This window comes from Monodelphis domestica, chromosome 2 (genome assembly GCF_027887165.1).
Source record: "Monodelphis domestica isolate mMonDom1 chromosome 2, mMonDom1.pri, whole genome shotgun sequence".
In the NCBI taxonomy this organism is placed as follows: Eukaryota; Metazoa; Chordata; class Mammalia; order Didelphimorphia; family Didelphidae; genus Monodelphis; species Monodelphis domestica.
Window position 1 is genome coordinate 533,424,778 of NC_077228.1, and position 12,803 is coordinate 533,437,580.

The 12,803-nt window shown below is 47.1% G+C and overlaps 1 protein-coding gene across 1 annotated transcript in view; it reads right to left on the bottom strand.

The window, feature by feature from the left end:
* LOC103093300 (zinc finger protein OZF-like) overlaps positions 1–7,461 on the bottom strand; it is a 43,359-nt gene extending 35,898 nt beyond the window's left edge. The window contains exons 1-3 of the mRNA XM_016429744.2: positions 5,342–7,461; positions 1,651–1,875; positions 840–916 (exon numbers count right to left, since the gene is read on the bottom strand). Of these exons, the coding sequence (XP_016285230.2) occupies positions 840–916; positions 1,651–1,711 (138 nt within the window). The 5' untranslated portion in view covers positions 1,712–1,875; positions 5,342–7,461. The remainder of the gene's footprint in view (positions 1–839; positions 917–1,650; positions 1,876–5,341) is intronic.
* Positions 7,462–12,803: the final 5,342 nt, after the last annotated feature.

Consider the following 12,803-nt stretch of genomic DNA (forward strand, 5'->3'; position numbering starts at 1 on the left):
GTATGGGGCCCAGCAGAAGAGAGCTAGTCTGCCACCTACCAACCAAACAGGCTGGACCAGCTCTCTCTCTGGTCTCTTACCTACATGTCTGTTCAATGGATCCTTCCTTGTATGACATGAATTTGGGGCCTCTGACGACCCTGGATGCTGTCTTCCCAGCAGTCCCTGACTCGTCATGGCCACCCCAAATGGGAGTCTGAGAACTAAGTGTGAAATTCCATCAAGGCAATTCCACACAGCATCGAGGGATGATTTCTGTTTCTCCAGCACTTGCTTCCTCCTTCCTTCTCATCTCCATTAGATTTGAAGAGATTGCTTAAACGTTCTTCATTTAACGTCTATCAAATGGAACGATGACTTCTCTCTCTATAAAGGTCAACCTCTATTATGCTGCCTTTTGAAAACTATATAATAAGTTCAACATGCCACTTCCACAGCTGTCTGACACACCCTGCTATTGCCACTTCTTGACTGAATTTTTAAAAATTTCCCACAACTCCATTCTTTTTTTCCCCTTTAATTTAAACACTTACCTTCCATGTTGGAATCAATTCTGTGCATTAGTTCCAAGGCAGAAGAGTGGTAAGGGCTAGGCAATGGGGATTAAGTGACTTGCCCAGGGTCACACAGCTGGGAAGTGTCTGAGGCCACATTTGAACCCAGGACCTCCCATCTCTAGGCCTGCCTCTCCATCCACTGAGCAATTCAATTTACTTAGGCCTGGGTTCCAACATGAATTTGAGTGAGCACAATTTGAGTGAAGAAAGGAACGAAATGTTAGAAAAGAGAGGCCAAGGGAGGAGACAGAACAAAGGAGAAAGACAGTAACAGGAACTTACCTGAATCCTGGCAGCCAGGACTCCAGAAGTCCCTCCTTCCTTCTCCTCTATGCTGCTGACTTGGGGAAGAGCTATATCTGGAGAAACAGAGCTGGATAAGGAGATGTCCTTGGCTGGGTCAATCTTGCTTTGTGGCTCCTAGACAAAGCCCTCACTAGCACCCTCAGGCCCCAAGCCCATCTGCATTGTCAATGCTCCTGGACAGATCACTCCTCTACCAAATTCTCTAACCCTGGCTCATCTCACAATTCCTGCTGAAGAAAGCCATGGCCATGTGTTTTGTCTGGGGTTCAATGGCCCTCACCACTGCCCCTAGTAACCCTTTCCTTCACCTTTCCTGGCACTCACTCCAGCTAAGGACCTTGGACTGCTCCTATTTTCTATTACGACTACATGTGGGTGAGTGAAAAAGGCTGGCTCCATTCTCTGGCTGTCCTCAAGGGAGGTATTAGCCTCTGGAGGGGCCCCTCACCTGGGAGGAGGCCTCTGGGCTAAAACCTCTGTTAACTGACCCTCAGGCCCTCCAGCTGGGGCTTCTGGAGCCTTGCCAGAGTAAAGCCGGGGCTGGAGCAATAGTAAAGCTCATTAATTTAATTTCTTACCCTACCATCTTTCTCATTTCTCTACCTTGACTTTCCCTCTATTTTATGAATAAATTGCTAAAATTCATTGCGAATTGATTTTTTTTATTTTTAACCCTTTTATTTTTAGCCCTTACATTCTGGCCATTACACTCCGTATAGAGAAGGGTTCAAAGTTCTCTCACACTGGACAGATTTCATTCCCCCATTGATGCTCCTGGAATTCTCACCCTTCTCCTGACATGTCAGGGCCACGTCTCCCATGCTTGCACATCCTTTTTGTTTTCTCATTGCTCTGACTTCATTCACGTCCTTTCTGCCCAGCTGGGAGGACTGGCTTCACTATTGCCCTGGGGCTGGATGAAAGGTTCCAGAGTAGGGATACTCTCCTGGGCTGGACTCCCTTCCTTGGGGGGAGATCCTACACCACCTTCTCCTTCCACTAAAGCTGAGGCCTGTAAAGAGATAATCATGTTACTTTGGGATTTGGTGACCAGATTCTTATTCCCAGCTGGGAACTGACCCTGTCTCTGAGGGCTGGGCTCCTGAGGACTCTGCTAGGAGCCACTGAGGCCAGAGATAGCAGGAGGGTCCTGAAATCACAATCATAGTATTGGAAATCAGAAGCTAGAGATGCTACTAGGCAGGTCAGGAATTTCATTCATTTAAGAAAAAAAACTCACATCTCACACAGGAAAGTGTAAGGATAATTTAAGGTCATGACCTAATCTCAATTTAATTTTTGGTCACCAGGGGATAAACCAAATAAAATACACAAGTCAGTTTGGAAATCTATGGTGGTTTAATTAATATAGAGGGAAGAAATCAAGGAGAAGTGAGAGGGAAAGATATAAGATTTTTCGCACCTGGCCTGTGCCAGGGGGAAGATTAGAGGCTTTCTCTAAGAGGATCGTGTTTGGAAGGTAAAGGAGAAAGGAATCAGCCGAAACTCCTAGAGAGCTCAGCTAAGATGCCTCAGCTGGCTACTGAGCTTCTCCCAGTATAGTATCAAGGAAAACTCATCACCAAACCGGACTATAGCTGCCCCCACGCCAGTATATTGGGACGCTTAGCATGCTGTCAGCCAGAAGCAAATCTACTGGGAAAAGAGGTTTTTTTTATTCCAAGAGAGGGAGAGTTGCCAAATATATCATCCTTTCCTCTTGTGTCTCCTCCTTTAAATTTTCACATCTACCAATCACATCAAAGGATTATCTCCAGGACTGCCCATACTTTTAGTAGCAAAGGGCTTTAGCTGCTAACACTTGAGTTGATATTTGCTCCTGGAGGGAGCAGGGAATCAGCCCTTGGCTGGTTGTGTGCCTCAGAGGTGTTAAAGTCTTGGGCCAAGGAGACCCATCAGTGTTCCAAAGCAGAGGTGTGCGGGGTCGGGTGTGTGGGGAAAGGAGGGGATAGAAGTGAGACCCACTGTAGACACACAAGGCAAGACCTGCCCAGTGCATGGAGGTGACAGGGAAAGAGAGTGAGGCACTACCCAGCATTCCAAAGCCGCCCACCTGGCTGTCTGAGGTTCAAAAGAGGATTTTTTATAAAGAGTTGCTGAGATTGGGAGGCAAAGGGGTCCTCTGAGGTGCCTAGTGGCAGCCTCTGATCTTAAAGATCAGGAAATTGAGTCCCAGGATGTGAGCCCATGACCTTCACCTCAAGAGTCAGGGCTCCATTCTCTGACCCATAGAGTGGTGCAGGATGGAGCTGAGCAGAGCAAAGGGTGGAACCATCAGCCTGGAGAACATGAAGACAGACTGAGATTTACCCCGAGGGACTCAAAAAATGGAGGAAGAAGATGCCAGGTCCCAGCCACTGAAGGGGCAGGAGGGGATGATAGTCCAGCAGAGGAGGCTGAGAAGGGGCAGTTGGACACAAAGCCACCCAAGGAGAGACAGTGGTCAAGGGAGCCCATGTGGGCGACAGTGCCAATATGGCAGACCAGTCACTGGGGAGGGCTGGGAAAAGTGCCACAACAGGTAGTTGCCTGGGGCCATCAGTCCAAGACGCCTTGACAGAGTCACGCCTGGTAGCAGGGGAGACCACAGAGTGGTCTTTGGAGAGATATGACTGCCCACTCTATTCCCCTTGCATGACTTCTTTTATTAATACCCCTTACCTATGAATTGACATGATTATTATTCCCCCTAATCTCAAAAGAAATAATGCAAGAGCAAAACACATGTACTCTAATTCTCCAAAATATCACCAAAAGATCAGACGCTTAAATCCAATCCCCAAAAGACTATCATGGGTTAACTTTTACTTAGGTACACAATTCCCAGCAAAAACCACAGCTACAGGCCAAGCCAAAAATTTCCCCACATACAGAAGCCTATTCTCATGAAATCAATCATAGAGGCCCAAGCAATAAGTACAAGTACATCAAGCTTCAGTATGCCTCAGTGACTGGATCACACAAATCAGTAACTCCCTAGAAGCCACCAGTCTAAATTTGAATTGTGTTCCCAGACCCCTCAGCCTCCATGATATGATTGTTGAATTGTCTTCTAAGAACTGCTGATTAATTATTCCATTTCATTAAAAGCAATACATAATTTTCCTTGATTGTTTGTAAGCTCAAAACTTCTCACAGGGTAATGAGAAAATTAAGCTACCTGTGAGGAAATCATTTATCTTGTGTGCAACTTTTATTCTGTCCATAATAACAATGCAAGACTAGAGAATGTTAATCAAGTGATTTGTTAAAAGTTGATGTATCACTTTTCCAAATTATCTCTCTTTGATTTTGTGTATATGCGTGCCAAGAGAATGGGTATAAAAATAAAGATCAGACATCGGGAAACTGGAGCAGCTGTCAGATGTAAAGCAATCCCATGGCTGTTGTGATTAACCTGCCTTCCATTTGTTATTTTTGTTGACTGATCATTCCCCACCAGGCGGGATACCCTGCAGTTTCCCCCAAGGGTGGACTTTGCCTATGACAGGTAGTCACAAGAGAGGGAAGAGGGGGAGGGAAGGGGAGAGAGAGACAGAGAGACAGAGACAGAGACAGACAGAGAGAGAGGAAATGAGGAAGGGAGAGGAAGGAGAGGACAGTCTGGCATTCTATCACTGTGACCATCAGTGGACAGAGGGAGGCCCGCAGGGGTGGTGGAGGCTTGGACTGACCAGCAGCTCTGGGCATGTGTGAGGGCACCAGGAGTTGGGGAAGGTGGAAGCTCTGAGATGGGGCACAAGTGTGGGCAGGGTGGCAGGGGAGACAGAGGGAAGGAGAACACGAACTCCTTCTGCACAGGGTACTGAGTGCAGGGTCAGGAGTTAGGGAGATCTGAGTTCAAATCCAGCTGAGATATTTACTGGCTTCTGTGACCCTGGGCAAATTACTTAACGCTATTTGCCTCAGTTTCCCCTTTAGCTGGAGAAAGAAATGGCCGGATGCTTCATTATGTTTGCAAGAAAACCCTAAACAGGGTCATGAAGGGCGAGAAGAGACAGAAAAACCACTGAACAAGAGAAAGCTCCACTTCCCAGGGCAATGGAGGAAGCACTTACTACCCTGCCGGGCACACAGAAGGGAAAGAGGCGGCTGGAAGGAAGTGAGAGGGACTTGGGTGGGGAGAGGTCACACCCCAGCACTAACAGTGGAGGGAGAGGCCATGGGACAGGCCGGTCCTACGTCGGGTCTTCAGGGGAGCCTGGAGGGGGTTACGTAGAGCGAGGACAGACAAAGGCTCAGGGAGCAAAGATGAGGACGGGGAAGGGGCGGGAGGAAACAGTTTTTCCTGGGAAGAAGAGGGGAGGTCTGCCCCTCGTGAAAGGGTCGGCACAACACCCTTCGCACGCGTCTGCACCCCCCGAATCCCCTCCCCCAAGCGCACAGAACCCAGCCTACAGCCACCCACGTGTTTCCCTTTGCGCTCTCCCCTCCCCAACCCGCCTTCCCAGACTCACCCCGGAATCTATAGTGAAGAAGGGGAGGGAGACGTCAACTGGGTTGCGCGTGCGCACTGCGATCCTCACCCCACCACTGACACGCCGGTGGGCACTCCTGCCCTCCCTCTCCCACGGACTCTGCAAGCTTCCCTAGCATGGAGGAGGCAGAGCCCAGAGCTGGAATACGCATGTGCACTACTCCCCTAATCTCTCTCTCAGGACTCTGCTAGCTGCTGTAGTAGGGCAGGGCCACAGCAGGCTAGAGGGACAGCCAGATGAAGCACTCCCACAATGCACCGCCCCTGACTTCAGCGGGCATTCTGGGAAAAAGAGTCTGAGTCCCGCCTCCATTTCCCCGCCCACCCTCAGCCCCTTCTAGCACCCTGGTCCCTTTCCCCTCCGCTCCAGCCCTTCCTTCTTGGCAGGGGAAGGAAGGCTTTGTCCTGTCCCAGTTATCTCTAGCTTAGATTCTCTGACTTTGATTAAGAAGGTTAAGGAGGGATGTAACTCTGACTGGCCAAATCAAGGTCCTGTCCGGCCTCAGGCCTCAATTTCCTCCTCTGTAAAAAGGGCAGGTTCGGCTGGTGACCACAAGCATCCCTGAGCCTTCAGGCTGTCGCCCCATGTTCTGGCCTGAGAGTCTGAACGGGAAGGATGGAGTTACAGCCAGCGGGACCCTTGGATTGTTGCACCGGACCCGTGTCCCGGCCCCTCTTCAACCCTGCGGGTCCTCACCAGCTCTAACCCCTGTAGTCCCGGCTCCTGTCCCATCTCTCTGGCAGAGCGGCAGAGGCCCCCAACATCACGAGCACGAGGGGGCTCCCACAGACTCCCACGAGAATGACCCTTCCCGGTCGCCTCCTTGGACACATGCCTATTCTTTGCTTTGATGAAAAATGGACACCACGGACTCTGGTCCTGAAGCCCGGAGGACCTACTGTCCTATGACAGAGGAAGGTCTGAGTCCAGATTCAAGCCCAGGACCTCCCTCTTCCACCGCTGCAGGCCTGGCACTCCGCACTGAGACACCCAGCCGCCCCCGTTAGATAAATGTTAAAAAAGAAATAAGAAATGGCCCTTCCAAAAAGCAAATCCTTTATAGCTCAGGTCAGTACAAAAAGGGTGTCGTCATTGGTCACGTGCCCTGAGATAACGCCACAGAAAAGATCCGCTGGAAAGTGATCCCGAGGAAATGACATCCTGCTCGCAGGAGAACAATCAGCACCAAAGGGCTTAATACCCCGGTAGAGAGGATGGAGAGTGCAGACTGGGTGAAAGGAAAGCTGGGGAGCCCACGTGCCTGGTAACCTGGACAGAGCACGTCCCAGCTTGGGTTTGGAGCTCAAGCCTCTGCCGCCCTGAGCTGGCATTGGAGAAAGCCTGCCCTGCCTGGGCTCCAGGTTGGCAAGGATCCATGGGATTGGGGTGAAACTCTGCCCATGAGGGCATCCTGCAGTGGGGAGCTAATGGCGGTGCGATATGACTGATTCTGCCCATTCGTGTCTGTAGATTTTCTCACTGCAGAGTTCAGCCTTTCTGGGGAAGAAACTCAGAAGCAAAGATCCACTGGTGATGGTGCCTGTGATGTACAGCAGAGAATCCACACTGGAGGGAAACCCTAGGAATGTAATCAGTGTGGTAAAACATTCACCCGGAGGCTCAGGCTTACTGTGCACCAGAGTATCTCCATGGGGAGAAAACTTGGGAATGATATCGCTGAGGAAAGACTGTCTGAAGCAGGTCTCTCTCTTTGCCTCTCTGTCTCTGACTGTCTCTGTCTCCTTCTCTCTGTGTTTCTTTGTCTCTTTGTCTCTCTGCCTCTCTGTCTCTGTGTCTCTCTCGGTATTGCCCCTCTCTCTGTCTCCCTCTCTGTGTCTCTCTGTCTCTGCCTCCCTCTCTCTTGTCTTCCTCTCTCTCTCTTTCTGTCTCACTTTTTAAACCCTTACTTTCTATCTGAGAATCACTACAAAGGGGGAAGCTAAGTGGCTCAGGAGATAGAGAGCCAGGCCTGGACAGGAGAGGTCCTCAGATCCAATCTGACCTCAGACACTTCCTAACTGGGTGACTCTGGGCAAATCACTAAACCCTCATTGCCTAGTCCTTACTGCTCTTCTGCCTTGGAACCAATAATTAGTACTTTAGTAGTGATTCTTTTTTTTTTTTAACATAAACACTTACCATAGAAGCAATTCTAAGTATGAGATCTAAGGCAGAAGAGTAGTAAGGGCTAGGCAATTAGGGCTAAGGGATTTACCCAGAGTCACACTTACATCCCTCCTTAAACTTCTTTTTTTTTAAACCCATACCTTCCGTCTTGGAGACATTTGACTACAAGGCATAAGAGTGGTATGGGCTAGGCAATGGGGGTTAAGATACTAACCTAGGGTCACACATCTGGGAAGTGACTGAGGCCAAATTTGAACCTAGGACCTCCTGTCTCTAGGTCTGGCTCTCAATCCACTGAGGTAACCAGCAGCCCCAACCTCCTTAACCTTCTTAATCAATGTCAGAGAATCCAAGCTGGAGCTAAACTTTGTGAATGTTATCAGTATGGAAAATCTGTCAGCTATCAGAAGAATACTGATATCCATCTGCGAATCCAAGCTGGAAAGAATCCTTTTGAATGTAATCATCATGAAAAGGCTTTTAGACAGAGATCCAGATTTTCTGTACTTCATCAGAGAATCTGCACTATAGAAAAATCTTGTGACTAAAATCAATGTTAGAAGTCCTTTACAAAGAAGGTTGGTTTTACTGTATATTACCATGATGGCAAACCTATGACACATGTGTCAGCACTGACAGATGTAGCTGCCTACAGGTTCAGTGCTCCTCAGGGCCCAGGAGCCCCACGTTCTCAGGTTGGGAGTGAGCATTGGACAGTGTACTCCAGGTGGCTGGGGCCTGTGGTGCTCCAGCTGGGTCAGGGAGGAGGAGCACACATGGACAGGCAGGCTGGCTGGTGGGCAGCAGCCACTGATCTTGTGGAAGACCCCCCCCCTTCCCCCATAGCAGTCAGGGGAGGGGAAGGGTGGAGCCAGAGGAAGACTAGGAAGTTCTCTGACCCACTTGCAATAGAGGAGTACCTGGAACCATCAAATGTGTTTCTTGTGACAACATATAATAGGATTCTCCATTTTAATCCACTCTGCTCTCTTCTGTTTTATGGGTGAGTTCATCCCATTCACATTCAGAATCGTGATTACTAACTGTATTGGCCTCCATCTTATTATACCCTTTAGATCCTGCTATATTGTCTTTCACTGTGTTCCTCCTTACCAATATTTTGCTTTTTGTCACACACCCCCCCCACACACACACCTCTTGTCTTATTCCCCTTCTACTTTTCTGTAGGGTGATAGAATTCTATACCCCACTGAGTATACTTTTCCCCCCTCTCTAGCCAGTTATGATGAGAGTAAAATTTAAGCATTGTCCATCACTACCCTTATCCTCCCCTCTCTGTAATGATTTTTCACACCTCCTTATGTTATATAATTTACCCCAGTCAATCTCTCCCTTCCCTTTTTCTCTCAGTGCAACCCTCTCACCTCTTGATTTTTACGTATGATATGTAAAAATCAAGAGGTGAACAGATTGCACTGAGAGAAAAGGGAAGGGAGAGATTGACTGGGGTAAATTATATAAATTATATAACATAATATAAATTACATATTTTACATATCATTCATATGCATACCTGACTGCAAAAACAAAGACAACAGAGAGACTCATCCTGGAAGCTCTCTTCGCAGATGACTGTGCTCTCATGGCCCACCAAGAAAATCATCTCCAAACCATTGTGGATAGGTTCTCCACCACAACAAAACTGTTTGGCCTGACTATCAGCCTCAGCAAAACAGAGGTACTGTTCCCACCCGCACCAGGGAGGCCAACTAACCAGCCGTGCATTACAATCGAAGGCACGCAGCTTTCTAACGTCAACACTTTCAAGTACCTGGGCAGCACCATCGCCAACGGCGGGTCCCTAGACCACGAGATTAATGCCAGGATCCAAAAGGCCAGCCAGGCACTTGGGCGGCTGCACTGCAAAGTCCTCCAACACAGAGGTGTAAGCACTGCGACAAAGCTCAAAGTGTATAACGCAGTGGTCCTCAGCTCGCTCCTGTACGGTTGTGAGACATGGACACTGTACCGGAAGTGAAGCTCTCTCAGAGGGGAGAGAAGCTTTAAGGTAGGAAGATAGAGACAGTATAGAAATTTTAGATACCACGAGGGGGATGACGGAGTCAAATTAGAGATATGAGGTGGCCAGAATGAGTCTTTATTAATTATCAATGAGCCACAGCTAAGCTCTGATCAAAGGACCCTTCCGAAGGCTTTTAACAGTCCAGAGATCCACATTTAATACCACACAGGTCAGAGAGGTGAATAGAGAAAGATTAAAGATGGAGCTTGGCCAGAGGCCAAGCTCCTGCAAGGACAACCATCAGCTAGCCTGAAAGAAAGAGAGAGAGAGGTGGAGCTTGCTGGGCTACTTATACCCTTTGATACACAGTACATAGGGATGATCCTCATTGGTTAATGACAAGGCATAGGTGTGGTTTCTCTTAACCAGGCGAGAACAAAGAAACCTGTTTTCCCGCCTAACCTGGGGGAAGCTGAGGTCAAGGGTCAGAGGCCTTCCCAGCCATGAGCAATACTGAGCATGCTCAAGACTGAGCATGCTCTCTTTTAAGGCAATCTGCACATACCAACTGTTCCCCTTGCCCATAGCTAGGGGTGGACTGTTACAGGAAGCACATGAAACAGCTGGAGCAATTCCACCAACGCTCCCTCCGGTCAATCATGAGGATCCGATGGCAGGACCGAATCACCAATCAGGAAGTCCTCGACAGAGCCAACTCCACCAGCATCGAAGTCATGGTCCTCCAAACCCAGCTACGATGGTCTGGACACGTCATCCGCATGGATCCACAGTGAATACCAAGACAGGTATTCTATGGTGAACTGTCAGCTGGACTCAGGAAACAAGGCCGACCAAAGAAAAGATACAAGGATCAGCTAAAGTCCAACTTGAAGTGGGCTGGCATTACACCAAAGCAACTAGAACTTGCTGCCTCTGACAGAAGCAGATGGCAAACTCACATTAACCATGCCGCCACCACCTTTGAAGATGAACGACGTCGATGTCTTGCTGCTGCGCATGAACGCTGACACCAGGCCACAACCGCATCTCCCATAACAACTGGAGTCCCATGCCCCATGAGCCACAAACTTTGCACCTCAGCCTTTGGACTCCAAAGCCACATGAGGGTACACCGTAGATGAAGCTGCACAAAGTCAATAGTCATTCTCGATCTCGAGAGACTACCACTGACTGACATATGCATACATATCTTACATACATATTTCATATGATCACATTTACATACATATATCATCCTTTATTATCATGTACATCATATCATCATAGTCAGCTTGCTTTCTCACCCTCTTTCTGCATAAATTCCTTCTACTCTACTAAGAGTAATTTTTGAGAATTACAGATATCTACTTTCCATGTGAACATAAAGAATTTGACCTTCATGAATACCTTAAATTTTCTCAATTCTTGTTTACCTTTTTTAGGTTTCTTTTGTGTCTTGTGTTTAGACTTCAAATTTTTTGTTTAGGTCTGGCTTGTTCCTCAGGAATGCTTGGAAACCTTCTGACTTATTGAATGTCCATTTTTCCCCCTGAAAGAATATACTCAGATGACTCTGGATAGTAAACCCAAATCTTTTGCCTTTTGCCTTCCTGAATATCATATTCCTGGCTTTTTGACCCCTTAATGTAGAAGGCACTAGGTCCTGTGTGATCTTGATTGTAGGTGCATGTTATTTGAATGTTTTATTTCTGGTTGCTTGAAGAATTTTCTCCTTAGCTTGGTGGTTGTTGAATTTAACTATTACATTCTTGGAAGTTGTCATTTGAGGATTTATATGTGGAGGTAATCTATGAATTCTTTAAATTTAAATTTAAGCTTCTTGTTCAGGGAACTCTGGGCAGTTTTCTTTGATAATCTCTTGAAGTGTGATGTCCTAGGTTTTTTCTTGATCATGGCTTTCAGGTAGTCCAATAATCCTCAATTGGCTCTCCTACATCTATTTTGCCTATATCAGTTGGTTTTTTAATATTTCATGTTTTCCTCTGTTTTCTTTTTTCATTCCTTTGATCCTGCTTTGTTTCTTGGTTTCTCATGAAATCTTTAGTTTCAGGATTTTCAATTCTGATTTTCCTCTGTCAGATTTTGATTCTCCTTTTTCTGTTGGCCTGTTTCTTTTTGTATCACTTTTCCTCTGCCTCTCTGAATTGGTTTTTGAAGTCTTTTCTGAGTTCTTGCAGAATCTGTGTCCAATTCATTTTTTTCTTTTGGATTTTGCATGTCTTTCCTTTGCTTTCATTGTCCCCTTCTGTATGTCTGTACCTTGCTCTTTGTTTCCATAAAAATTCTTTGGAGTTAAGTGCTTTTTTGTTGTTTGCTCTTTTTTCCTATCTAATTATAGTTAGGCTTGAGGGGATGATGTGATGGTCTGAGCACTGAGAGTTCTGAGAGCCTCCCCCTACTTATTCAATTGACCCTTTAGGTGCTGGTAGCTTAAAGACTTGCCTCAGATTTAGGTGTAAACCTTAGATTTCACTCTGATCTTGATCAGGTCAAGGGCTGATCAAATTCTAGCCCCAGGCTTAGGCTCAAGTTTTTGGTCTCACTGTGTACTAAATCCAGTCAGGCACACCCTTGATTGTCCTGTCTTGGAACTCTGCCCTGAGCTTTAGGCAAAGTGTATTTAATACTTAGTTCTATCAGCCACCCCAAAGTGTGAACGATGTGCTTATTCCAAGCTCAAACTAGAATTCCCTGTCCTGGGACTCTGGACTTTGCCACATATTTTAATCTTGGTTGAAGAGGATTTTCATGGTGGAACGAACTGCTTTTGTAAGACTTTTGTAAGGTTGATTTGGTTTTTGGGTTTCTCTGCAGTTCTGAGCAGTTGTAGTTGAAGAAGAGATTGTCTTTTTTTTTCTTTTTTTTTAAACCCTTACCTTCCACATTGGAGTCAATACTGTGTATTGGCTCCAAGGCAGAAGAGTGGTAAGGGCTAGGCAATGGGGGTCAAGTGACTTGCCCAGAGTCACACAGATGGGAAGTGTCTGAGGCCAGATTTGAACCGAGGACCTTCCGTCTCTAGGTCTGGCTCTCAATCCACTGAGCCACCTAGGTGCCCCCAAGAGATTTTCTTGATGAAGAAGAAAGAAGATTCAAATAGTTCTCCTCCATCTTCCTAACTGCCTAAAAGTCAAACTTGTGACTCCCCAAACCCTCAAATTTATCTCATTTTAGATTAGGGAACCCTCTTCCCTCAGTTTCCCATCCTGTTATCCCAATAAACCCCTTGACTGAGAAAGCAACTAGAGTATCTTTATAGTTCACGCAGGAGTGAGGGAAGAAGCAAAGGCTTCAAGAAGTATTGGGTAG